General features: G+C 37.6%; 1 protein-coding gene across 1 annotated transcript in view; it reads right to left on the reverse strand.

Annotated features, from left to right (window-relative positions):
* The window catches only part of HOOK3 (hook microtubule tethering protein 3), a 97,636-nt gene that overhangs the window by 51,955 nt on the left and 20,328 nt on the right, over window positions 1-25,353 (reverse strand). Inside the window, exons 3-6 of the mRNA XM_086479327.1 lie at window positions 15,062-15,134; window positions 6,796-6,846; window positions 3,617-3,749; window positions 1,459-1,526 (exon numbers count right to left, since the gene is read on the reverse strand). Of these exons, the coding sequence (XP_086335453.1) occupies window positions 1,459-1,526; window positions 3,617-3,749; window positions 6,796-6,846; window positions 15,062-15,134 (325 nt within the window). The remainder of the gene's footprint in view (window positions 1-1,458; window positions 1,527-3,616; window positions 3,750-6,795; window positions 6,847-15,061; window positions 15,135-25,353) is intronic.

Genomic DNA, 25,353 nt, shown 5'->3' on the forward strand with positions numbered 1-25,353 from the left:
CTCCTCATTTGGTTCTGAATGCCTTGGATTTCTAAGCAGTTTGGAAGGCAGAATTAAAATTACCCAGAACTGCACCAGTACCTGAATAGCAAGCTTTTTGATTCAGTGAGTTTTCAAAAATCTGCTCCAGAAGAACAGACTCTCATCCTGTGATTTCTCCCCACTTCTACTCCATCTCCAAGAAATGGCACACTAAGTAAGTTCAATGTCAAAAATTGTAGGCTGCTTCAGATCTGGCTATTTTATCAAATGAAGGAGATTTTTACAAAAATCAAACAGGAGATTTTCAACAGAAGGAGGAAGGACTAGAGAAGGTTTCCTATTTTAAGACAGTGAAGAATAAAGTGACGCTGAAAGTTGGGTTTAATAAAAGAGGACATCAGAAAAATCCACCAAAACATTGTAGTACAGATAAAAAGAATGCAAAAGGAAAATATCCCAAAACTCAGGAAAACTGGTGCATGACAGCACTGATTGGAAGATGATTTAGCAGAAGGATTCTTACAGTGCTCATTTCAAAAGTCCTCTCTGCAATGTTATAGATAGCAGTCCACACACAGACAACTGGATGTGCAACTGTATGGATACAGCATTGGTCAAAATAATAACAGGGGTCAGGGTCCATGTAGGCTCACGGACACCTCTTTCTCTATTCAGACATTACAGAAAAGTGAAACTGTTCTAGAGCTCAATGTGGAAATTAGTTTTTCTTGTTCAGGTTCAGAAGAAACAGGATTACCAGTGATTTCCTGCTTTCCTTAGTGGCCTGCCCTGCAGTAAACCTTCGTCTGTGAAGACTGATACGTACTTCGGGCTCCTAAGAAGTCACATGGGGGCTTCATGGCTATAGTGGTCACTAACAGTGTGGTTTAATTTTCACTGTGGTTTTAATTCACTACTGAACAGAACTTTTATAAAATACACTGCAGTATGCTCACTAAATTGTAAAAACTACTAGAACAATACCTTTATTAGCCTATTCACAACACTACAGCTGACAAAAGAACACTCTGCTACCCATTTCTCTTTCTTTTCACTTGTCCAGTAAAAAGAAATTAAAAAAATTAACAGTTCATGGAGTTCTGCAAGTTCAAGGTACAAATGTTGAAGAAATTCTACAGTATTTGGTTACTCTCATAAAAGCAGTCTATCACACTTCAGGAGCCACAGGGTAGGAAAGGTAAAGGAAAGGGAACCCATAATCAAAAATATCTAGAAGTTTCAATCTTCTAGATTTAAAGAAAAGTGGGACACTCAACCATAGTTACTTGATATAAAGCAAGCTTTACTGATTTGTTTTGTTAAGGAAAAATAAGCTATTTTTCAATGTAAAATGGCAAAAATCTATGCCTCTTATTTTCTTTACTTCCAACCAAGTTTTCCCAAAGGGGGAAAAAGCATACTTTTGTAAAATACTTAAAGGTTGAACTTCTACACAACATGGGCATCCCAGCATACCTCCTGAATGGCTGTCATGACAACATGTTGAACCGATTCTTCCATCATCATTATGGTCTGGATGTACTCTGAAAATAAGAGCATTCTGAAATGTTACTGTTGAAAATCAAGTCACACAGAACACAAAGTCAGAAGCTGCACCCTTCCTACAAAATGATTAGGTGCCACAGATGGCACTGAAATGCATAATCACCAGTCAAGTCCCACCCCAGCAAACTCAACAAGACTTTATCAGAAGTCTGTTCAGATGTAAATGCAGGCTCATTGGAACTCTGCAACAACAAAAAAAAGCATGCGACTGTCATTCATTTTTTCCTTCTGGCATCTCATACTTCTGAAATAACTACTTATACTCTTTTTCTCATTTTGTTCCCAAACCATTCAGGCTACACAAGTAAACAATCCATGCATAGGTTGTCCTTTCCCTGAAGTTTAATAATGTCCTGCCTTCCTACAGCATCCTCATTTGAAGGCATTTTCATATTCGTTTTTGGGTTTTGTTCTTATTTCTGTGCTGTATCACAAATAAGTCGCCTCCACTTTTTCATTCCTCACATATGCATAGATGTGAGCTACACATGTAAGATGATACAGCGGTCAGAAGGACAAATACTGACATTTAGACCAAGTCAAGGAGTTTATGACTTGCCCAGTAGCATATGGTTTCCAGTCAGATATGATCACCTTTACACGCAATCTGTATTCTTTCAATGATTTCCCAAGAGAAAGATGCTGGGAATCAGTCACCTGAAAGTGATTAATTAGGTCATGCCAAGTCTGTCTCAAAGTACGTAAAACTAGACTGTTCCGATATTTCAAACATGTACATTTTTAATGTCCAGACTGAATGAGTAAGAAAAATACAGGAATAAGATATACTTCCCACTTGAGGATGCCAAATAGTCACCAAAAGAAAGGAAGGTAATTTTACATAAACCAGAGAGGACAAGAAGCCTAATAAGACAATTATTTACATACTTATGGAAGAAAATTAACTTCATTTTAATTAACAGGATAGCCATCCTGATTAATAGAATAAATGTAATTTCAGAAGGAGAAATGAAAGTGTTTTAGACACCTGAGAAAACCGGAAAGGGGAAACTAGCTATAAAAGCTAAAATGCACTACACAAAAAGGTGGCCAAAGGTCTGAAACCCTGGCTGCCATTTTGTCAGAAAGGAAACCAAAATGAGTTAAATCAGGAAGCAACGTATTTGATGCAACTTTAATGTAAATATAGTAAACAGTTTTTTTACCCACATGTGTATTTTATAAACATGTTCCTACGCTTCCTGTTTTAAGTGTTATGAATAAATGTAGTTGATTTGTTACCTTAACCTAGCTTGAATTAAGTGTAACTTAAGGTAATTGGGTAACAATAAGACACCCTGCAAACAAGGCAAGTTTATAGCACAAGATTTGGGACACTTCAACAAGCATCTCCATTGTTCATCACATCATCTGTGGCACCTGCATGAAAAATGAATGGGTCCCTATTTTAGCTGTGCAAGTCAGATAGACAGCTGGTGCCTTGGGAGTCAAGAGAGAAAGAAGTCTCTTTCAGTGACTGCTGAAGTGGGATTCAATCACCTAACAACGACATTTTGGATGCCCTTAAGGTATCAGGCTCAGTCTTCAGCCAACATTACTTTTTCCTATCTGCCAACCCCATGCAAAAGTCTCAAAAACCACAGTATCCCAGATCACACCAGACATATCTTCAGACCAGCCCCAGATATACTGATGGCTCTCAGCCAGGTAGTAAGATGCCAACTGGAATGCACTCCTAAAACCAAGAGTCACATAGAATAATGTAACAATCACATTTTCTAATTCTTAACTCTCCCAGATCTACCTCACAAATGGTTAAAGGGTGGGCCCAAGAATTTTCCTTTGTAGACTGCCTTTTCAGAATTGAAAATATGTATGTTGGAAGCAAAACCAGTTCCACAGTTTTGAGACTCAAAAACTAGACTCAGAGCTCACAACGAAACAATGGTTTTTATCTGTAGGACAAAATAACGTCATCGTTGAAAAAAAAGATACCTTTGTCTCTGACAGCAACCTCAGAAATATAATTTTTTCCCCTAAGTAGTTACATAACAAGCTGGACTTTTACTCACTGCCTGAGTGAAAACATGTTTTCAAAATGTAATACCTTGCTTCTGTTCACAATTCACAGCACATCCCAAAATAAGCTGAAGCATTCTCCCAAGCTCTGCAGCATCAGCATGCTCTCCAATCAGGTTAACATCAGGAAGGATGAAGTCATTAATATGTTGCCCTAGAACCTGCATAAAGAGCAGGTACACACATCGGTATGACTACACATATACATACACATTTCAAAATACAAAGATGATTCAGAGCAATTCACTTGTACTTAAACATAGTTTTCAAACACCTTTACAACAGACTGAATTGCCTAACACCCAAATATTAAACAATGTTGCTTGACATAACTAATATTTGGGAGACAACAAACCTGACTGTCTCCACTAATAAGAAACCATTAGTTTCAAACTTAGGAAGATTTTTTTTCTTCAGATAAAAAGCTAACAAAGGCAGGCTTCCATGGTGATCAACAGCACATGTGTAATTAATTTTTTTTTTAAGTATTCCATTAAAAAAAATCTAATTCCTAAAACCACCTTATGTAGAATAAAATATTATACAAAAATCTCACATTTCTTACCACTGGAAAGCCAGAAACTGAAATACTTCACTTATACACTACACGTGTCTAGAACTGATAGATGACAAATAGAAGACACAAACTTGATCACTCAGCCTCACACTTTCAGAAAATTTAAGGATATTTAGCAAGTCTCAGAGCTAAGAAAGCTAGTTCCATGGAACAGAATTTGAGGTAGTAGTACAACCCAACATGCCCACATGAAGAAAGAAAGAAAAAAAACCCCAAAACCAAACAAAACCCCCATGTGACTTACAATTAATGCAATCTGATTTATAATTAAGAAGGATTTACATTAATGATTGTCAGCAGAAGGAATTAAACAGTTCTGCTAAATTGTTCATAAAGAGCTTTCAGAGGGCTAAAAAATATGAATATGAAATACGGAATTAAACATATCTCTAACACATTAATTGCAAATAAAAAGAAACTGTCACTTCTTAAGCAGGGTGCAATAAAGAAACTGACTATGGAGGTAATCAGTCATTTGTTTACTGGTTGCCCTTTTTCATGTTAATAGTCAAGAAAAACAGAAGATCAGGCAAAGGTATTTATAAAAAACATTTAACAGATGCGTATGAAGAATACATGGAAATAAAGCCATTCAAAAGTTGGGCTTTATGGAATTGTTTTGGTTCAGTTTGTTCATGTTTTGTATGATGGTTTCTGTATTGTGGCTCTTTTTTTTTTAAAACAGCTTTCTCAAAGAATAAGCACCAACAGTATGAAAAATCTCTGTATTCTTTAAAGGACTCAGATTCATTCTCATTGGAAAAGACTTCCTTGTCATTCTAGTAAGAAAATAACAATTCAGTGACTCCATCAAGCACAATGGAAAATACTACCATTGTATATAGACTATGATAATACAGTAGAACACAATATTCTTTGAATTCTACAGATCTAATACGTTTATGTATTGATCTGTAGTTCCTGAATTTCTTTCAAGTGCAATGCCAGATTTAATAATTAATACTACAATGGATTCATAGTTACTGATAACATAATTGCTGTTGAAGAAAGCTGAAGGGAAGAAGCATATCAACAGGCACTACAAAGAAGCCAAGAATGCAAAGCTGTAAATACAGGATTTTAAAGTAAACATGAGATACAACTTTAATTCAGCAAAAAAAAAAAAATTTGAAAGAAATATGAAAATGAAGGACAGACCCTGCAATAAATATCTTGAGATGAAAACCAGCGCTTTTTTCCCCTTGTTTAAAAAATAAATATAAAAGACCCTTACTAAAAAAAAATGGAAGTTTGAATTCCAGAGCAACAGAGTTCTGCAGCAAGATTACTGGGGCATAAGAAAGCACGCAAGCCCTACACAGGTAACTATGGCTTCTTGACAAAGACAGCAATGTAGGATAGCTATTGAAAGACTGTCCTTCTGAATGCAATACACATTTTTGAAGACAAACAGAATTATCACATACACTTTTCAATGGCTTTTAGCTACATCAGCTAAAATCCATATACATGCCTATCTGTATTTTTGTAGCAGGTGCTAGGAGAGAGAAACAGGTTGAGGAAAACATAACAAGGATCCAGAGTAGAATCCAGATCATTTCTGTTATCACCACAAGCATTGCCTCAGCAGAAAAAAAGGAAACCAAGCCAAAATCCAGTCAAATTTATAGATGTGCATTACCTTTGCAGAACTTAATCAGCTTGAAATGGCTCCAAACTTGCTTAGTAGTAAAGTTTTCACAGCAGAAAACTTTCATCATACATACCAACTAGCCGAAAAGAAGCTGGCATCATGGTCATAGTAATATTAATTTTCTACAACAAAAAACTTATTTGTTTCTTTCTAGAATGGTCAGGTATGACCAGCTTGCTTAACCATTATTTTTCAAATTTTATTCAACACAGACACCTGACCATTTACTGAATATGAGCTTAAGAGTAACTTTTAATTTCTGAAAATCTGTTCATTTTTGAAGACTTGTTTATTAACAAATATCTTCCTCTCTGAAGTATTTATGACAAGCTAATATTCTGAGATAAGTGATGTCCAGAACATACATATTGTAAGTTTTGTGATGCAACCTGTACAGATCAATTTGCCTCAAAACATCACTGAAACTAAAAGTATATTTCAGATCAAGATTGCCCACTGAAAAAAATACTCTATTGCACCTCCTCTGGAGTGTTTAATTTCTGACTTTGCTCAATAGTCTGAGACAGAATGCCAAGGGTAAACTCCAGTATCTCAGGATTAAAATATTTCACTGAAAACTGTAATGTGGAGAGAGGCTAAAAATGCTGGTTTCTTTCCTCAAGAGGAAAAAAAAGGAAAGAAGCCGAGGATTTTAAAAAAAAAAAAAAAAAAAAAAAATCAAACAGAGGTACTGTTAAACTCCATCATCAGAACACAGTGAGCAAAAACATCTACTGTCTGTAAGACAGAATTTGCATGTCAGACCCCTCTGGAATCTCTTGAGTATTCAGTAAAGCAGATGAGAAGCTTTAGGGAAGGTTAACACCCGAGAATAGGCCATGAAACACTACATGCCAAACACTTTGCAAGAAAAATTCAGAATTTAACCAGTGAAATATAATTTACAGTAAACATGTTCACTAAAATATGTAACAATAAAGGAATGTAGATGTAGATTACTTAAAACGGTTCTTACCTCATGGTTGTAATCCAATATTCCTTTTAAAATTTTCTTCAGGTTGCTTACCTATTTGACAAGAAGAAGGAAATACAATAAATGCAGGGAACAAGTTATAGAGAAATTATCATAAAGTAGACAATCACAGAACAATCACACAAGAGTCATACAATTACATCTGTTTGCACAATGAGACTTTCTGTTTGAGCAGTTTAATGTAGAATCAAAGTTATGCAATAGTCCCTTATGATTAGACTTCCAGAACTGATCACAAATCTTTATTAATTGGCAGAACCCATTTAGACTTATGAAAAAATTGGATAGGCTTCACATCAGACTAAAGTATGAATCTTTTTCAGAGTACTTATTTATCTTAGTGTTATTTTTGTATCCTGACATTGAAACATTCTTTTCCTCCTTTCTTCTCTGAAAGTATCCCAGTGATGTACCTTCTGCAGAGATAAACCTCCCAAACCAAAACCAGCTGTTGCTCAATATACACCTTTATTCCCAACCTATGCAAACTTATTAACTTGCTCATTAATTATTCATCATAGTTGTTTCACTTTTGTGTTGGTCCCCATCCCCACCCAGTTCTTTACAACTGAATGTCTGTCTTACAGTATCAAGGCAAAATTTGCATTTCTCAGTGATGCCTTCACTGCCATATAAAGATAGCTTCTGTTCACTTGCATAGCTAATGGCATCAGCTAAGTGTCTCCTGCTGTATAGAATCTATGCCACACTTCTGTAGTACTGAGTACTGATCCCTTTCCAGTAAAAATCCATTTACAGCAAGTCTGAGATAAACAGTGCATTTAAAAATTATAAAATGCCCCATTCATCTCATAGGTGATATTTAGGAAAAAAAAAAAGAAATCTTTGCTGAAAGTAACTGCTATGTTTCCCACCAATTAATGTCCAAGTATTTAAGCAAGGAATTTAGATAATAGGAGCAGTGCACGTTGCCTGTGACAGAGGAGCGGCTGAGGGAACTGGGGTGGTTTAGCCTGGAGGAGGCTGAAGGGAGACCTTATTGCTCTCTACAACTACCTGAAAGGAGGCTGTAATGACATGGGGGTCCGTCTCTTCTACCAAGTAACTCACGATTGGGTGAGAGGAAATGGCCCCAAGTTGCGCCAGGGGAGGTTTAGATCAGACATTAGGAAAAAATTCTTCATGGAAAGGGTTGTCAAGCATTGGAACAGGCTGTCAAGGGAAGCAGCAAGTCACCATCCCTTGTGGTATTTAAAAGACCTGTAGATGTGGCACTTAGGGACTTGGTAGCGTAAGGTTTTCAGTTGGACTCAATCTGAAGGGTCTTTCCCAACCTAAATGATTCTATGATTTTGTGAAGTCTATGAAGAGGTTCTGCAAACACTGAAACTAAAAGATTCACAAAGTACAAGTACTGTTGCCAACAACAGTAACCACAGCAGCAAACTGTAGAACTATAATGAAGGGAGAGCGAAAACTCAAATCCCAACTGTGTTTAAAGCCCACAACAACTTCTATCCAGCTAGGAGATTCTGTCCACTAAAAGAAGTCATCCAGCTTCTAAAAAATCTGAGGAAACGCAACAGAAAACAGTTAGGAAACATGATACTGAAATCCAGGGACAAACTCAACACTTAGCACAGTCAACAGACGAAATCAGGTGATTAAAGTAAAATCCAGTCTCTCATCTTTCCTAAGAGAAACTCAAGAAAGGAACAGGCTATAGACACACTAAAAGACTTAGCCATGAAATCTGAAGTGACAATGATGTGATTACCTTATTCCTATTAATCCACTCCCTTTTGGAAATAAGTGGCAAAAGCTGACCACTTACTAAGATAAAAGAACAACCTAATTGTGTTCATAATCACTGAAAAGTCATACAAGAAACAAAAATTCATTTGGACTTGAAAAGTGACACATAGAACATTCTGACAACCTAGAATGAGAACTGGAGATGCTACATGATAGCAAGTATAAAACAGCATTTACTGTCCCTCTTACAACAGCAAAATAATTCGTTTACTTTAAGGCTTACACCTTCAACTCCCAAGTACATACTATTTCTGTAATATTACACATAACACATGTTTCTGTAAGAACTACAACTGTCTTCTAGCTGTCTGCCCAAAAAGCAATCACCACCACCTCTCAGAGGCTATGCACAACCATAACCAGAATCTGCAACAGATTTAAGAATTTAAAGAAATGTATATCATTTTGTTTTGATTTCAAATCATCACAAAGAATACTGCACTGATTGGAATTTAATTTTCAGATTCAGTAATATCTTCCAGTTTGTAATTTACCTGAGTCTGCTGCAGAAAGTGCCACAGAAATGCAAAGGCCATGTTGCAGAATTTAAGTCCAGTTTACCGATGAGAACATTGTGAAGAACCTTGAACGTGAACACAATCCCAAAAAATGAGAAATAAAACACAATGTTCCCACCTACAAAATACTTCTTTTCCCCTCTCTTGGTAAGCCTTGTTCGAACTAAAATCCCTTAAAGACAGAGTCACCTTCCTCCCTGTAACTTTCATAGAGCTTAGAGTTGAGATGAGTTGAGATACTGGAACAAAATCAATATTGATCAAAATCTGCTGTCAAAACTGACATGTAGGGCAGCACCCTCAGAAAAAGAAAAAAGCATATAAACTGAAAGAAAAATTTTGTCTTTGAGGTCCTATTTTATTCCACCATCAATCAGCAGTACTAGGATAACTTGCTTTCGAGAGTTAACTGTACCGTCTTTGTATCTGGCACATAATCAGACAATTATACAGCTAAAGCAGCTTCTTTATAGACTGGTTAAATTTAAGAACAATCTTCAGTGTTATTCAGAGGGCTCTTGATTTTACTTTTTTTTTTTTTTTTAACTCATCTGCAGTTGATACACTTAAGACAGTTCTACTGCCACTGGCAAAGAACCATCATGTGGAGACTACCACAAATGTTTTCTATTTTGAGATTCAACTCAGCATCTCCAGTAACATTTGTCAGGTCATAGCATAAGTTCGTAAAAGGAATGCTTCAAACAGAGATCAATAAAAATGAACAACAGAACAAGAAAGTGTTAAAACGACAACCAATTACATCAGAATTCTAAATTACAGCAGGTGATGGTTGTTCAGAATTTTTTTCTCTCTTTTTCTTAATCACATGCGGAAAACCTAACTATAACAAGTTAACAAAGACCATTAAATCATGCAATGATAGAACAACAGATAGAATTTCCAATATGGATTGTGACTATAAAGCATTGTATCATGCTTTGGAGACCAGCCCATGATCACATGGGATGCTTATTTGCCCACATCAGCAACCTGTCTTTCTCCTTTTCCATACAAAGCCCACACACTACCCTCCCAACCCCTTTCACATCCATTCCCTGCACCCATACCTCTGTTGGAAAAGACATTAAACTTACTGGGGGAAAAAAAAAAAAATTAAAAAATACTGACAACTATGCTTTATTCCACTTCAAAAGCTGTTGCAGCTCACAAGAGACGGATTATTAATTATTTCTAGATGAATTTCTATTCAATCTCTTCCATTTGCCATTTCCTGTTTTATTTCCTCAATCCCATATTACCAAGGAGAGAGCATCCACTTTGAACTAATGCACCCATGAAGGCAATCTGTATGTTAACATTCATTCTTTGAACAATAAATTTCACTAATATCCACAGCAGAGCTGTGTAGATACTCCTTATGTTAAACGATCATTACCCTCTCAGTTTACAGCCATCATGGCTGTATATAGTACCACATATTTAGCACACACTGTTCAGTGAGACTGACCCTTGTTACACAGCATTAACCTGATAAACTCACTGGAATGAAAGCAGAGATGATGTGCCCTGGGCTACTGAAGGCAACACGTGATCTGGCAGCATTGTACGACTTGATGTTTGCAGATTTTCTTCTCCCATTTTTTTTTTCTCACCTGTCATATGCAATTTGTATTTTTATTTAATTACAATTTACTTCCTGGTTTCAAACTGAGGGTCTGTAAGGGCAGTCTGTCTAGATTTCTCTCTTTATGAATACACTTGAACAACAAAAGGAAAGCCTGATGAAGTGGACAGTAGACATGCCCTTAAGCTTGTGATTGCTGACAAAAAAGGAGCATGGATTATCTAACCTCTTGTTTTTCTCTCTAACATTGTGACAGCCCATCCCCAATTTTGCATTTATCCTTATATCACATGTATGACTGAAATCCCTTTTGTGCTGAAGACCCTGCGTAAATTTACTTATTCGTGTACATTTCAGGTCCTGAAGCATCTGAATGGGAACCTAAATGTTCTGAAATGCTGTTCAACAGTATCTTTCCCAGGTAATTATGCACTAACCTATTTCCCTTCACACAGGTTATAATTAAGACCTTATAACATCTGGAAGCGTTGCTAAGGCACACTCTCAAGCAGTGACAGAATTCTTACTCAGCTCCAGATATCTCATTAATATATATATTCTTCCCAGTTGCACTTAAAATGCAGTGGGGAGAAAGAGGGGAGGGAGAGTGTGATGCATTCTTCCCACTCCATACATTAGGTTTCTGCTCTAAACTGCACTCTGTGGGAGCCTGTCTCTTCACTGACTATAAACGGAGCCTTGAGGGAGATTATACCACTAGCTTTGGGGGTTATCCCCCTCCAACTCATCTTCTGCAAACAGAAATCCCAAAAAGAACAGATACAAATACCTCTCCGAGTTACATGACAAAAAAAAAATTTAGATGTAGCTCTGAACACAGAGCATTCCCACACTAAACTTATTATTTGGAGACTTCGTTGACTCAGGAAACAAGGGTGTATCAAAACAGAATTAAATATATTAATTGCTAATTATAATTTTAACAGAAATGAATGCTGGCTTACAATACACATATAATCTTTGCTTCTTGCTTGCAGAAAAACACTCACATGACCTGCTTCCACACTTATCAGAAAAACAAACCTTTAAAAGGCTGCTCATGAATAAGTGCTCCCTTCCCTTGTAAAGGAACAACAAAGTAGCAGAAAGATGATACTGTATACTGAAAACCAGTCAACCCAGCTTGTACTGCAGAAGACTTCAGAGCAAACATAACTGTACTACTACAGAGAGTCAAAACTAATTCTCTCAAAAATCAGGTTTGTTTACTTAGATTACAGTGCTAAGTAGTCTGTGCCCTAATTTAAAATTCCATTTTTCAATACTGTATCAAACACAAGGCATTCAAACTGTACCAGGTGCAGAAAGTCTAGTGGCTCCTATTGTTTGAATGTGCTATTCAGTAATGGAACAAACACGGCTTGCTACTATAAACATCAATAAAATTGTACTTTAAACTGATGCTGTAGTCTGAATGCCAAGTGAAAAATCCAGAAGAAAAAGTCAGAAATCAAGCTGAGCAATATATTTCCATCCTTTCTCAAGTTAGGTAGGACCACACTGAATAGAAGAAAGGGCAGGGGAAGAAGGGTGTCGGTTTTATCCCATCCCTCCGATAGTCAACAACTTATTCTGTAACTGCCAAAACTGACACATTTGTATTAAATCATTAACTGTCTAAATTTCTGTTCTGTTACTGGTATTCCTGCATGACTTGACATTGAACTATTCTCATTTCTTCATTAGGGAATTTCATTCCTGCAAAATGTTGGCAATAGAATTATTTTCTATGCTGTTTCCCATTTTCAATAAAGGCTGTTTTATCTTCAAAATGTCATCACCTTCAGCATGAAATACTAGTGTGTACACAGTTTAAACTTTGACTATATTAAAGTGTTCAGTAGTACATCAGAAGAGATAGATATGTCTTTCCTTTCTCCCCACCACCCCCCTAACGTAAAATTGCAGTTAAGACAGCTCAGTCTCTCAAGTCAGACAACCTGCCCTGAAACCAAGACTATAACAACCACCCTGTGAATTTATACATATGTTTTAAACTGGTACAGCAACAGGAAAAATAGTTGTATAAGACTTCATTGAAAGCTGAGCCACATATTCCTCTTTATTCCCCATACAGCACAGCATCCAATTCAAAGTTAACAATTGTGTGATTTTCTAAGCATCTCTTTCAACAGTGGTTAGGACGGCTGTATCAGACCTAAACTAGCCTCTATCACACCCTCCTAACCACTGTTCCACAAAGCAGAACTACCTGCACATTACATTTGGGTTTGGTTTTTTTTTTTTTTAATTCTTCCCCTTCTAGACTGGGTCCTTTATGTGGTTCATAATATCAAAAGCTTGTACAAGTGGTGACTATTATACCATACGATATAGGAAGGCTAAGAGCACCATGTTCAGCAACAAGAATATAACTGAGCTCATTATCATGACTTGTGTGGCAGTGAGATAGCCCAATTATCATTTCTCATGGTGCTTCTTAAAATATGAATGGGAATATATATAATTGAGTCATGCAGAAATACGTTGCCTACATTTTAAATCTACTGACAAATGAATAGAAACGCACAGATTGAAAGTGTTCCTACAAGTCAGGTTATAAATGACAGATTGACTGATAGACATTTGAACAAGATTACTAATAGTGTTACCCACATATAAAGAAGAACAGTTGGCAAAGTATGGCATTACTTTCACAATTAGAAAATACTATCACATTTATGCCTTTTAGTGTCAGTATTCTTCATGAAAAGGGAACTGGTATACAAAAAAATGTATACAAAAAGCTGGAGTACACATCTCAAACAAACAAAAAAAATCAGTCTTTAATTCTTATTTACATGGATATATGAAAAGCAAGAAGGAATGACATCAGCAAGAAACTGAAATTTGACCTGATGTTTTTCCAACCTCAACAACATAAAGAAGTTACTAGATTGCTCAGCTTTTTTTTTTTTAATTTTTTATTCACACCTGCTAAAAGCCTTGGCATCCGCCAAATTGGTGGGAGACACAAAAAAAATGTATTCCTCAAGCTCCATACGAGAGTTATAGAAGTTGCTGCTCCACTTTCAAGCAGCTGAAATGCTATTACAATAAACAGTTCTCAATTTGTTGTTCTGTAAATTTAACAGCCAAGACTTCAATATTCTTCAGAAAAAAAGCCACAGAAATACTTCAGAGAAAAATAAAACTTTGTATCCAGCTGTTGACTTGCAATTTCATATGCTTCTTTGAAAAGTTCATTTAAATTACCTGCTCTACAAGCAGTAGAACTAACAAAGCTTTTTTAGGATCATGTCTTTTATCCACCAGTCTGTCAATATCCTCATCAATGCACCCACGTTTTTTCTGGCAGGCCTGGCAGACAAAATATTTTAGAGCAGCCTAGACTTGCACACAGCTGGCCAGGCAGCAGAGATCATGCTGACAGCTCTGTTGACGAAGTTAAAACATATAGAGCAGCAGCATGCTCCATCCTTGTCTCAGGTGGCACTTAGCTGTGTCCCCCTTCTATTCAGCCACCGATATTGACAAGCCTGTAAGTACTAGATTATTTCACAGTTGTAGCTCCTCCTCAGATCCTCAGAAGGGTTTTTGGTGGCCAGAACAAAGTGGTTTTATAGGAAACATGAACTAACAGACAAACCATCATGATTTTGTTTCCCCAAGTAGTCAGACTGGAAATGGCAACGTAGAAAGGTACATATAGCATTCTCTGAACAAAACTGGTCAGAAACTACACCAACATCTGCATGCAAAACTATGTTCCTCCGGTTTTATAAACCAAAATGCTCCTCAGTCATAGCACTGTAAATTCTTTTGCCTTAAGGTTTGCAGAGAAAGTACTAGAATACCAAGTGATACAAATGACCCAGCAAATAGAACATGGTTAAAAAAACATGCTGAGTACAAACAACATAGAAAAAACACAACTTCCTCTCCTAAAGCTCAATAGCTGTGCAGAGCTGATAAAGTAAAAGGAAACAACATTTTGCCATTTTTATTTAAATAAACTGCTTATTATTCTGCTAATTTTATGCACGTGCTTCCCAGAGGTTTTTTTTAAAGACTACTGTCACACTTCAATTTAAAACAATCTTTCATTCAACATTTGAAAAACAGAGATAATTGATGCATAAAATTTATTTTAATGTTTTCCTTTTAAATTATTGAAATCTATTTACAAACTCAAAACATCTTTTCTTCACTAAACTGCAGGACTATAACAACGTAAAAAAGTTACTGTAACTAAAATGGTCTAAAATTCAAAATGCTGTACTATGAAGCAAGGTCTTAATCCAGAAATATGCTAACATTTAGATACAATATTGTATGAAGAATTGAAATACAGATCTGCAGACAATCAAAGTAAATCAAATACCTTTAGCCTCCAATTATCTCCTACTTCTGTTTTGATCCTGTTCAGCCAATTATCATCAAAGTAAGCCGGATCTCTGAAACACAAAAAATGTATTCATTAAAAACATATTACAGAAACTGTGAGGATACCTTAGTGATTAAGCCCCTATCTCAGGCTGAGGTTATTTAAATTACTACCTCTGTATCTGACACATGGCCTGTACGTAGTAGTTCAGAATCCTGTTACTACTTACTTTTGTAAGGCTTTGCACCCTGTTGACAGCACAGCTTCCTTAGTATGCCATGAGTAGCTAACACTTTTGAGGAAGCTGCTGAACTTAGAATGCATTTTGCCTGTTTTTCCCTAAGTTCTTCCTCTATCAGTTTGTGGTGGAGCAATATTTGCTTGCATTACTTGAAAGTGTTACAAAAATTATTACTCTTCCACATATTATGGAACCCTACCACTATACACTGCTCACAACTATTCAACTTCTAAATGGGAAGCTTGAGACCAAACAATACATTTGCTGTCTTTATACACTGAAAAGAGTTTAAAAATATCACCGAAGTTAAGTATTTACACTATCAGTATTTGCAAATTTCTTTTCATGGTAACCCTAGACAAATCTTTTTGTGAACAACTTTCTTTAAAAAAGTTTTTCTATTTCTGCACTTTCAATGAGGCAATCAAGATAAAGAACAGAAGAACACCTACTGCTTGTAGAGTATAATTCTATTTCTATAAACTACTTCTCTCTCTCCCTGTTTCTCATAAGTACCCTCCATTAGTGGCTTCTTCCAACCAACTCCCAAGACTCTCTTGCCCCCAAGTACCATGATCATCTAAAAGGCTGTTCACTTAAGTCAAATTTTCTTTGTATCATACAGAATTTTGAAAATGCTATGATCAGAACTAAGGAAAGAGAATGCAGAAGAAACAAGGGGTTTTAAAGGAGTAGGTCAACATAATACAAGGAAAGGCTCATATTTCATCCAACATACAAAGTAATATAGTCAGTGTGGTAGGCCAGGTTAGAGTTTCATGTGAAATATTCTAATTTCTGGACTTACACTGCTGCATTTGCCACCAAGTATTATCACATTTACTGCTGTATTCTCCACAGATAGAAGGGTTCTGGACTGAGCTCTTTTTTTAAGGGCGAAATGCCATAAGAACTTTTTGACAAAAGCTCAAGAAAACTATGAATGTGTCTGGAGAGTCAAATGACATCTCTATCTTACATGCTGTAAACCAGCAATTACATCAGTACTTCTATCAGTGCACAGATTTTGTAGCCACACTTTGTACCTGAAGGACACTATCTCCTGTGCTCCACCTTCCCCACAATGTCTTCTCCACAATGCATCAAGGTCTACTGACACATTACAATTGCTATTTTTACACATTCTATTACAGACTCTGGTGGAGATTATGGCTTAATTCCTTTCCTCTGACATAGCATCTGCAAACATATAGCTGGAAGAACAGCTTTAATTACTAGTTAAGTTGATGACTCCAAATTACTCCCATTCAAAAACAGTGCAGTTCTAACACAGATGACAGAATCTTAAACTATGAAACAAAAAAGCAATGTCTCATCCAGACTTCCATCTGGTTCTGAAATAGATGTTTTCAAATAGCTTTCAAATGGCCTCTCTGCAATCAGAAGACAGGTAACCTAAGAATGAAATTGATTTGAATACATACTAGATCTATTAGAGATGAAGAAGGCTTACATTCAACAAATGTCTCTCCTTAATTTGCCTAGCTTAATTTGCCTAACTTCCACTCAATCACAACGAAACCGGCTGGACAAGTAATGAAAAAAATGGGAGTTCACACCCCATGTAGCCTCAATTGATTCTGTTTGAGGTGTGTGGAGTTCAAAATGCACCCTAGAATCTTTCAGATGAGTCTTCTGGGAATTGCCAACAGCCAAGCGAGCCTTGCTTACAATAGACTCAGAACTACGAAGTGTTTATGCAAACAAGTGAGAAAGCAAGTATGCCTACCTACCTGTGCTTCACCAGAAAAAAAGAGCAACAGGCTTTCTTAAGGACTATATCTTACAATTTTAAGGATTGCACTTGGTCACTAACATCTTCAGCTGCTTCAAGGCTGCAGTGCCAGGAATGTATCAATTCTTGACTTATCATTTTCACTGTAAATAATGACTCTAAGAAGCAACATGGGTAAGCATAAACAACTGCCCACAAGCAGAATTATATTTGGACTGATTGCATGGCTAATATTGCATACTGATTTTCAACAATAAGGGCATCAGCTGAGAGGAAGAGTAACAAGATTTCAGGGTCCGCTCCAACTGATTCCACTCTGGAAGCCTGTACTTCAATAGCAACTAAGCAGCTCTTCTCAGCTACTACTGCAATAAAAGTAACACACGGACCAGCAACTGGCCTTCACTGTCTTGAGGGAAGTCTTGGGCTACCTACACCATTCTATGTCATCAGACATACATAAGGAAGGTCTCCGAGAATTAAATCTAAACTCAGTGTGGTAGTCCTCCCCCAGAGATCCCTAGATCCTTGTTTTTTCTTTTTAAGTATACAGATACTTCTTTTTAAGTATACAAACCTCCTGGAAGTATCCAACAGTCCAGCAAAAAACCAAAAAACATCAACCAATCTAAATCAGCAATATCTAACAGCGGTCAGAACAGCACCAACAATTCTCCTTACAGCACTACCATGCAGATTGCACAATAATAGTAATCACATACTTAGTAGCATATTGCAAAAACACTGCAAGGAATAAGAAGAAAAACAGGGCGGGTATCAACGCCAAGCAAATCTAGAATAATCACCCTTTCCTCATCCATCAATCACCTAGAATCCTTCCTAATGTGCTATTATAATTTCATTTCTGTCCTCGAAAGTCCAATTGATGTTCAAAATTAATACCAACAGCAATGCTGTCTCTCTATGTCAAACTAATGGAAATCAAATCTGAAATTAAAAAAAATTCCATCAGAATTTCTACAAGTGCTTTTTAAAAGGAGCTTCCAGACATTAGGTCATTCACAGCCCTTGCTCCAAATAAGCCTCCCCCTGCTGAATCTTTGGCAAACATGATTCAATTGTATTCAGAGTCCTTTAACTCCCTTAGTCCGTGTCCTTTCTTACAGCGCTTGCAAAAGCATCACCTAAGCAAATGTGAAAATGAGAACGGAGCAGCTGTGATTACAAAACCTACCAGCTCATTTTGAGGAGGTATTAGGCAAGGTCAACAGAAAACCGGAGCATCATCATTATCATGAGGTGACTTGTTTGAACTCAGCACTTGAATTTATTAAGTTCCTGAGCCTAGATCCAAACTTGGATAATCACTTGCACTAGATAACTTTCCAGGTTTATAATGGTATATCAGTTGGCTGCTGCCTAGTATCTGAACAGTGCTGCAGATAACAGGGGCTGTTCTTCAGAGCACAAGATACTTATGCTGTTGTTAATGCTGTATCACTTCATGTGATGTTGTTTTCAGCAGTACTCATTTATACCATCTCCACCTTATTTTGTATGCAAATTTTCCTTTATTTGAGCAATCGTCTCTCCACATCATAGATGCCAAGAAGCAGAAATGTTCCTCTTTAGAAAATCAACCCGCAGAGCATGTAGTATAACTCATGATTATTACTCATTTTAACAGTGGTACAGTAAGCTGCTTTAAGAAACGTCTGTTGACAAAAATTTCCCTCCACCAGCGACACACAAAAGCATGGCTTTTGTGTTCTGCATGTGTCAAAACATACACAGCATTCTGAAATGTATAATATAACAAATGAATAATTCATTAAGTGGGGCACAATGCACAGATGACAGATGAAAACACATACCATCTTTTGCATTTACCAAGGCCAGTATGACAGACAAAGAAAGAATTAAAAGAAGAGGGACTCCTGGTACTAAACAGTCTTCAGAGTGGGCTGAAAAGAAAAATCTAAAACTGTAGCATAAAACAAGGAATTATGCTATTCTAGGGATACCAATGGACAGTGAAAACACAAGTAACATTAGTGAAAGCTATAAAAAACCCACTGAAATAAAGGAGGGAATTCAAAAGCAAGCTATGGTACTTCTCTCTACTCTAAACAACATAAGCTACATGACTTTAGGCAGTCTGCTCATAGAAAGTTCAAACATTTTCTTTTGCTTCCAATCTTTACCCCTTATAGAATACAATACTCTGTAACAACACTGAATGTTACAGGCATCTTATCTTACTGTATTCATACCAATTCTAGTCAGAGGGACCAGTAACCCTCACATCTGAACACAAATGAACAGTGAATCTTACATAATGATACAAAAAAAACTTACATAATAATAATAAAAAAGATAAGTTAAAGCATAGACTGAATTTCTTCCTCCAAGATAATACAGTTAGCACTGCAGAATTCCATTCCATGGTACTTTAACCTTAAATTCAAAGATAAACATTTTATGTTAAGAAAGAAAGTGTCCTTCAGGGATTTACCAACACCTGTTTATTAAAAACTGCATCTGTAAGCAAAATGCTCATGCTTGTTACATAGCACACATTTACACCATTTTGTATCACACACTATCAGTGAAAAACTTCTGAAGGTGTTGGTAATTTCCTCTGTATCTTTCTCATCTCACAGCCTCTTCCAGCAGTTTTACTACAGAAGATTCTGCCACATGAGTTGTTACTTCTGATGAATGGCCCTTACTTACAAATGGGCTGCTACCTTGAGTGCAAAAAACATTTATAACCATGCACAAAAAATTGAGAACAATGGAAGGAGCTGCTGGCCCCTTCTGAACACTTGACACAAGTGTCATGGGCTGAGGCTGGGCTGGCCACTAACGAATGACAGATGTTCTCTATTAACCCCTCTCCCCTCCCAAAAGGGAAAAGAAGAGAGAACAAGGGAGAGAGACTTCATGAAAAGTTTTGGTTTGGAAAAGAAAACTGAAACACCTTTAATGAAACAGTAACAAGAAAAGATAATACTAAGAATAAGGAAAAATAATTATATATATACACAATATGTACAACTATATACAACTAGATACTAAACCAATACTAAACCCAACTCCCCCCCATCCTGATACCTCACCATCGACACTTCAGGGCTGGCACTGGGGCAGTCCTAGGCTGGACTCGGCAGCAGATGGGGATGGGATGCACGAGCTGGACTCAAGCACTGGATTCAGGGATGCATGGATTGGGATCGACGACAGGAGAACAGACAGAGTGCTCCTCAGATGTCGGCCATCGAAGAAGAGAGATTGACCCTCGTGATCTCTCAGCTTTATACTGAATATGACGTATATGGGATGGAATGCTCAGCTGGTCAGTTTTGGGTCACCTGTCTGGTTTGCTCCTCCCTGCAGGTGCGACCTTTTATGTGCTTGCGACCCTTTTCACTCCCAGCACCCGAACATTAAGTACAAGATTCAGCAGTGACCTTGGTTGCTATAAGAACAAGTATAAGCAAGGGCCTCTCTGCATACCATTCCTTGGTACGAACTATAAACACCAGGCCTTATCACTGCTAGAAGCAGTCACTGTTTGGAAAAACATGCTGCTGTTTCAGAAAATGCCGTTAGTTAGAAGAGATTTAACTGAAAATTTAAAGCACTAAACCAGAATTGGTTCTGGTTTAGCCCAAACCAGGGCACATAAGGCACAGCTGTTTTTTACCAGCTGATGAATAAGCGATATTCTTCCTTTTTTTTGTTCCTTCAACAAAACCTACAGTCCTATGTTGTGCAAACTTTCTGCATATCTAAAGCAACTAATGCCCTGAACTAGGGATCTCTTTGAAACTGTTCCTCACCATTAACTACTTTTCATCTTGTTCCCACTATCTCCTGCCCTCATAAGTACAGACTCTATGAAGGTGGAGGTTAAAAAAAATAGAATAGAGTTCAGACTTTTAAACTTGAAAGTTTTCAAGAAGAAATGCTATCCTTACTCTCCTATAGAAATATACACAGATCACTGGATCTCCCCAACATCTTTCAATTTTCATTAACACTCTACCTCACTTAATTTGAGTTCTTCACTGACTGCATTTTCTTCATTCATAGTGAATTCTTTTCTTCTTTTTTCTAAATTCTGACTGGATATATTAATCTGCTCTTTCAGTTATTTTTTAAACATTACTTTACTACAGTAAAATGCACCCAGAAATTGTCAGAATTCTCCCCTCCCACTTTGATGTAATTAACCTATTAGTACTATCAGCCTTAAAGAACACACATTGATGAAGTACCCTAAACAGAGGCAGCTATACTGACAGACACTCAAATTTCAAGGAACATCCATTACAGAAATAGTAGTTTAGCCTTCTCAGTGGAATAAGAGTAACAGCATTTATGCTTTGTGTCTCCAGTAGAGATAAACTGTCCTTTGAAGGTTAACTTACGGAGCAATTTTCATGCCAAAGCCGTAACACACAAGTTTTCACTGCAAATGACATCTGTTTGCAGTGACCTGATGCTTTCAGGCTGTGCTTGCTCTTTGCTATTTAACATCACTGCATGACTTGTCCAAATAACCTCGAGCACCCAGCTGTCTTGCTTTTACATGTTTCTATACCTGCAAAAATTTTCTTCTATGTGGTTATCTTGGGACAGAGAGAGAGCCAGTGCTGCTAATATACAAAGAAGGGTAAACTGGAAAAACCTGTTCTAGACTTGCTTTGTATTGTTGAACACTCCCTGATTCCTGACTAAGTATTCTTCCTGTGGTATCTGTTTGAAGGAGCAAAAAGATTTCACTGCTAGTGTTGAACTTATTTTTGTTTTCAAGAAAGAATACTTAAAATGGCTTTGTCAGCACACTTCTTATCAATTTTCTATTCAGCTATACAAATGCTGATCCCTATAGCTGGCCAATGTTCCCATCTCTCATGTCCAGGGAAACAACATTTAGCTATTCTGCAACCCTTGATGTCTACTTCAAAAATCAATTGGAGCCACCTTCCATTACTACAAAAAAAAAAAAAAAGCAATAATGTCTTCCCTCAAAAAACTGTTCATATGTTATCATTCCTGGTTTACAATCCAAGATCAGCTTGCTGCTGCACTTCGAAGTTTATCTCAACAGGAATGCAGTCAAGATTTAGCAACATTATTGCTAAATCCCTGCATAAGAATCTATGTGTTCATTGCACAAGAATACAAAATGGTAAACCTGAAGCACAACTATCAGAAAGACAGCCAATTACTAATTATGTCAGGTTCAAATTATTACCTTGGGCATAGGGAAAGAAATATACAGGGCTTAGCTAACCTTTACATATAAACTGGGTAAACTAAAGAATTCCTGCATTCACCGTCAGCATGACAATTGCTACAGGAAATATTTTAAAATCCCGCTACAGAAATGCAATATCTGTATTGTACTTCCCCTTCTAAAAATCAGTTCATCAGCTGAAAACAGTATCTCAGAACAGTTTTCCTTTCTTAATACCAAGGCAGGGAGAAAGGCAGTGTTTCAAGTCACAGTTAGTACCAGGTTAAAACAGTCAGCCAAATTATTGAGGGGCCTTTGACACTGAAGATTCATTTTGTTTTTTATCAAGGTATATTATGTTTTAGATTAAAATTCTAATTAGTCCTTGAACTTGTCAGTCAAAAATATATACAGTTATCAACTACTGGCCCATCATTATGTTAAGTGAAACTTGCATGGAAGAACAGAAGATATGGAAGAACACGTTCTTGAATAACATATGGAAGAACCACATAAGTTAAAGACAGGAAAATATCCGTATTATATATGTCTCTACTAAATTTTTTCTACATGCCTATGTGTGAAGGATAGTCCGATTTTTTGCCATAACCTGTTTTGCCGATCTTACGTATGTGTCTTGAACAAACCTGTTTTACAGTGCAAGTTTTATGTATTAGCCCTAAAAAACAGCCTGCTTTACAGTACAGCCTGCTCTGAGGAGGAAACAAGCCCTGTGAAGGCAGACTGGTGCTCCCTCCTCAGAGATAAAGAGGGTGGAGTGGTGTTCTCCCTTCAGAAACTTTAGTTGGAGCGATCAATAAAAGGGGGCTTCAGTTGGAGCAAGCTACCCAACCTCCCCTACCCAAACAGACAAGCCCTGCAGAAGAGGGGTGTTTCTGGACTTGGGGGGGCCCACTCCCTTATCTACAAGTGGACACTGGACTTGGGGAGGTCCGCTCCCTTATCTATAGTGGACAAAACCTCCTCGGAGCCTCCAAAATGTCGTATACTGCACTTGCGTCCTAACCAGCATGAAAAGTGAGAAGAGGAGGGGATAACGTGAACAGGACTCATGAATATTGATGGAAAGGGATGATAAAGATACCAATAATCAAGACACAGGTGTCCACCCACCACCAAACAACTGAAGATCAGACCAGACCTGCAACACGTCGCTGGACCCCAGGAATGGTGATACTTCTTTCTCTCTATTTCTGACTCCATATTATTAGATAAAACTAGGGAAAGCCATACCTTTATCCAGTCTGTGAAACATTATTACTATTAAAATGCATTATTGCTGCCAAAGAGGGTTATTAACTCGCTACCTTTGCTGAGCAAAGGGTCTCTGCTGTGCAGACGAAAATCCCTTTTAAAAGGGAGGATACAAAAGATCCACCTATCCCGAAATCCACCAGGTGGGATGGGACAATGTCACTACTAAATATTTTCTAAATGCTCTGAAAACAGATTCACAGACCATTATGATGAAATCCTGACTTACTATAGTTTACTGAACACATCATTTATATGGTCACAACCTTTTTATACTCCAGCAGGGAAAAAAAAGGATGGTATCTCTCCAATCCTGAGAAAAAAGGAGCAGTACCTGATTTCTGTTGTATTTACTTTCAGACTTCAGAAAACTTACAAGTGAGTTGATTTAAATTCTGGGTTGACAAATCATTTCTACTTGGGGGGGTGGGGTGGGGGGGGTGCTGTCACCTTTTGTGTACCAGCAAAATACCTTAAAACAGCAGAATCACAGAATGGTTTGGTATGGAAGGGACCTTAAAGATCACCTAGTTCCAACCCCCCTGCAATGGGTAGGGACACCTTCCACTAGACCAGGTTGCTCAAAGCCCCATCTAACCTGGCTTTGAACACTGCCAGGGAGGGGGCAGCCACAGCTTCTCTGGGCAACCTGTTCCAGTGTCTCACCACACATACAGTGAAGAATTTCTTCTTAATACTTAATCTAAATCTACCCTCTTTCAGTTTGAAGCCATTATCCCTCGTCTTGTCACTACATTCCCTGATAATAGACTCTAGAAAGACTGCTTCAACTGCTCTGAAGCAAGAGGACTGCTGATACTACTTGAAATTAGTTTTGTTTGATGCAAAAACATGTAAAGATTGGATAATTATTTTAAGTGATGCCTCATCTTCCTCACAGAAGGAGAAATTAAGTGCAGAAAGAACCTTTGCAGCATTTACATGTTCTTCAAAGTTTCAGGTAGGAAAGAAAGACTGTTCTCTACTTCAAGCCTTTAGGATTCTACGTTCTAGACCTTACTTTTCCACATGCTAAAAAGCATTGCCTTAAAAATTTGGCTACATCAAGATTTCCTCTTTCCCCCTTTTTTCTTCCTGTGAACTGCCAGCTCTTCTTTTCACTAGGAGGAATGCCCCTGCCCCACTTGAGGATTTGCAACTACAGAACAGATTCAGTACCCTCATATCAGTTAAGAGGCTAGGAGTTCTGTCAAATGAACCATCTCTGTTCAGTAAACCTGAGCGATGCAGCAGCACAACAGCAAAGTGGCAAGCGTTAGCAAGGGACGGAAGACCCTCCTCTTCTGACTGACTCATCACCTAAGAAGAGCTGCTGCTTGCTAGTGGTTTGAATTCATGCCATTGTTGAAAGACTGCCAAAGGTTGTCCCACCTGGGGCACTAGCTATACAGCTAGGGAGACCTGGAAAGTACCAACTTTGATTATGCGGCTCTGGAAGCTATGGTCAAGGCCCAAGTGGTGTTCTCCCCGCTTGCACCAGTTAGCAGGAAGGGCTTGCAGAGCACACAGATTCTGCAGGTCAACAACCAGCTGTGAACTGGTGTGGGCAGCAGGGTTTTGGTTTCTATGACCATAGAACCCTCTTTGAGAATCAAGGACTGCTCAGAAGAGACAGGATCCACCTGACTATGGTGGGCAGAAGCATCTTCGCCAACAGACTGGCCAACCTGGTAAGAACAGTTTTTAACATGGAATAATAGAGGAGGAAAAATACAACCAAACATCAAGTGGCAAAGTAGTGGACTCTGTTGGCAAGCAAATGGTGTGGGACGACATGAACAAAAGAC

The sequence above is a fragment of the Leptosomus discolor genome, chromosome Z, assembly GCF_034619465.1.
Source record: "Leptosomus discolor isolate bLepDis1 chromosome Z, bLepDis1.hap2, whole genome shotgun sequence".
Taxonomy (NCBI): domain Eukaryota; kingdom Metazoa; phylum Chordata; class Aves; order Leptosomiformes; family Leptosomidae; genus Leptosomus; species Leptosomus discolor.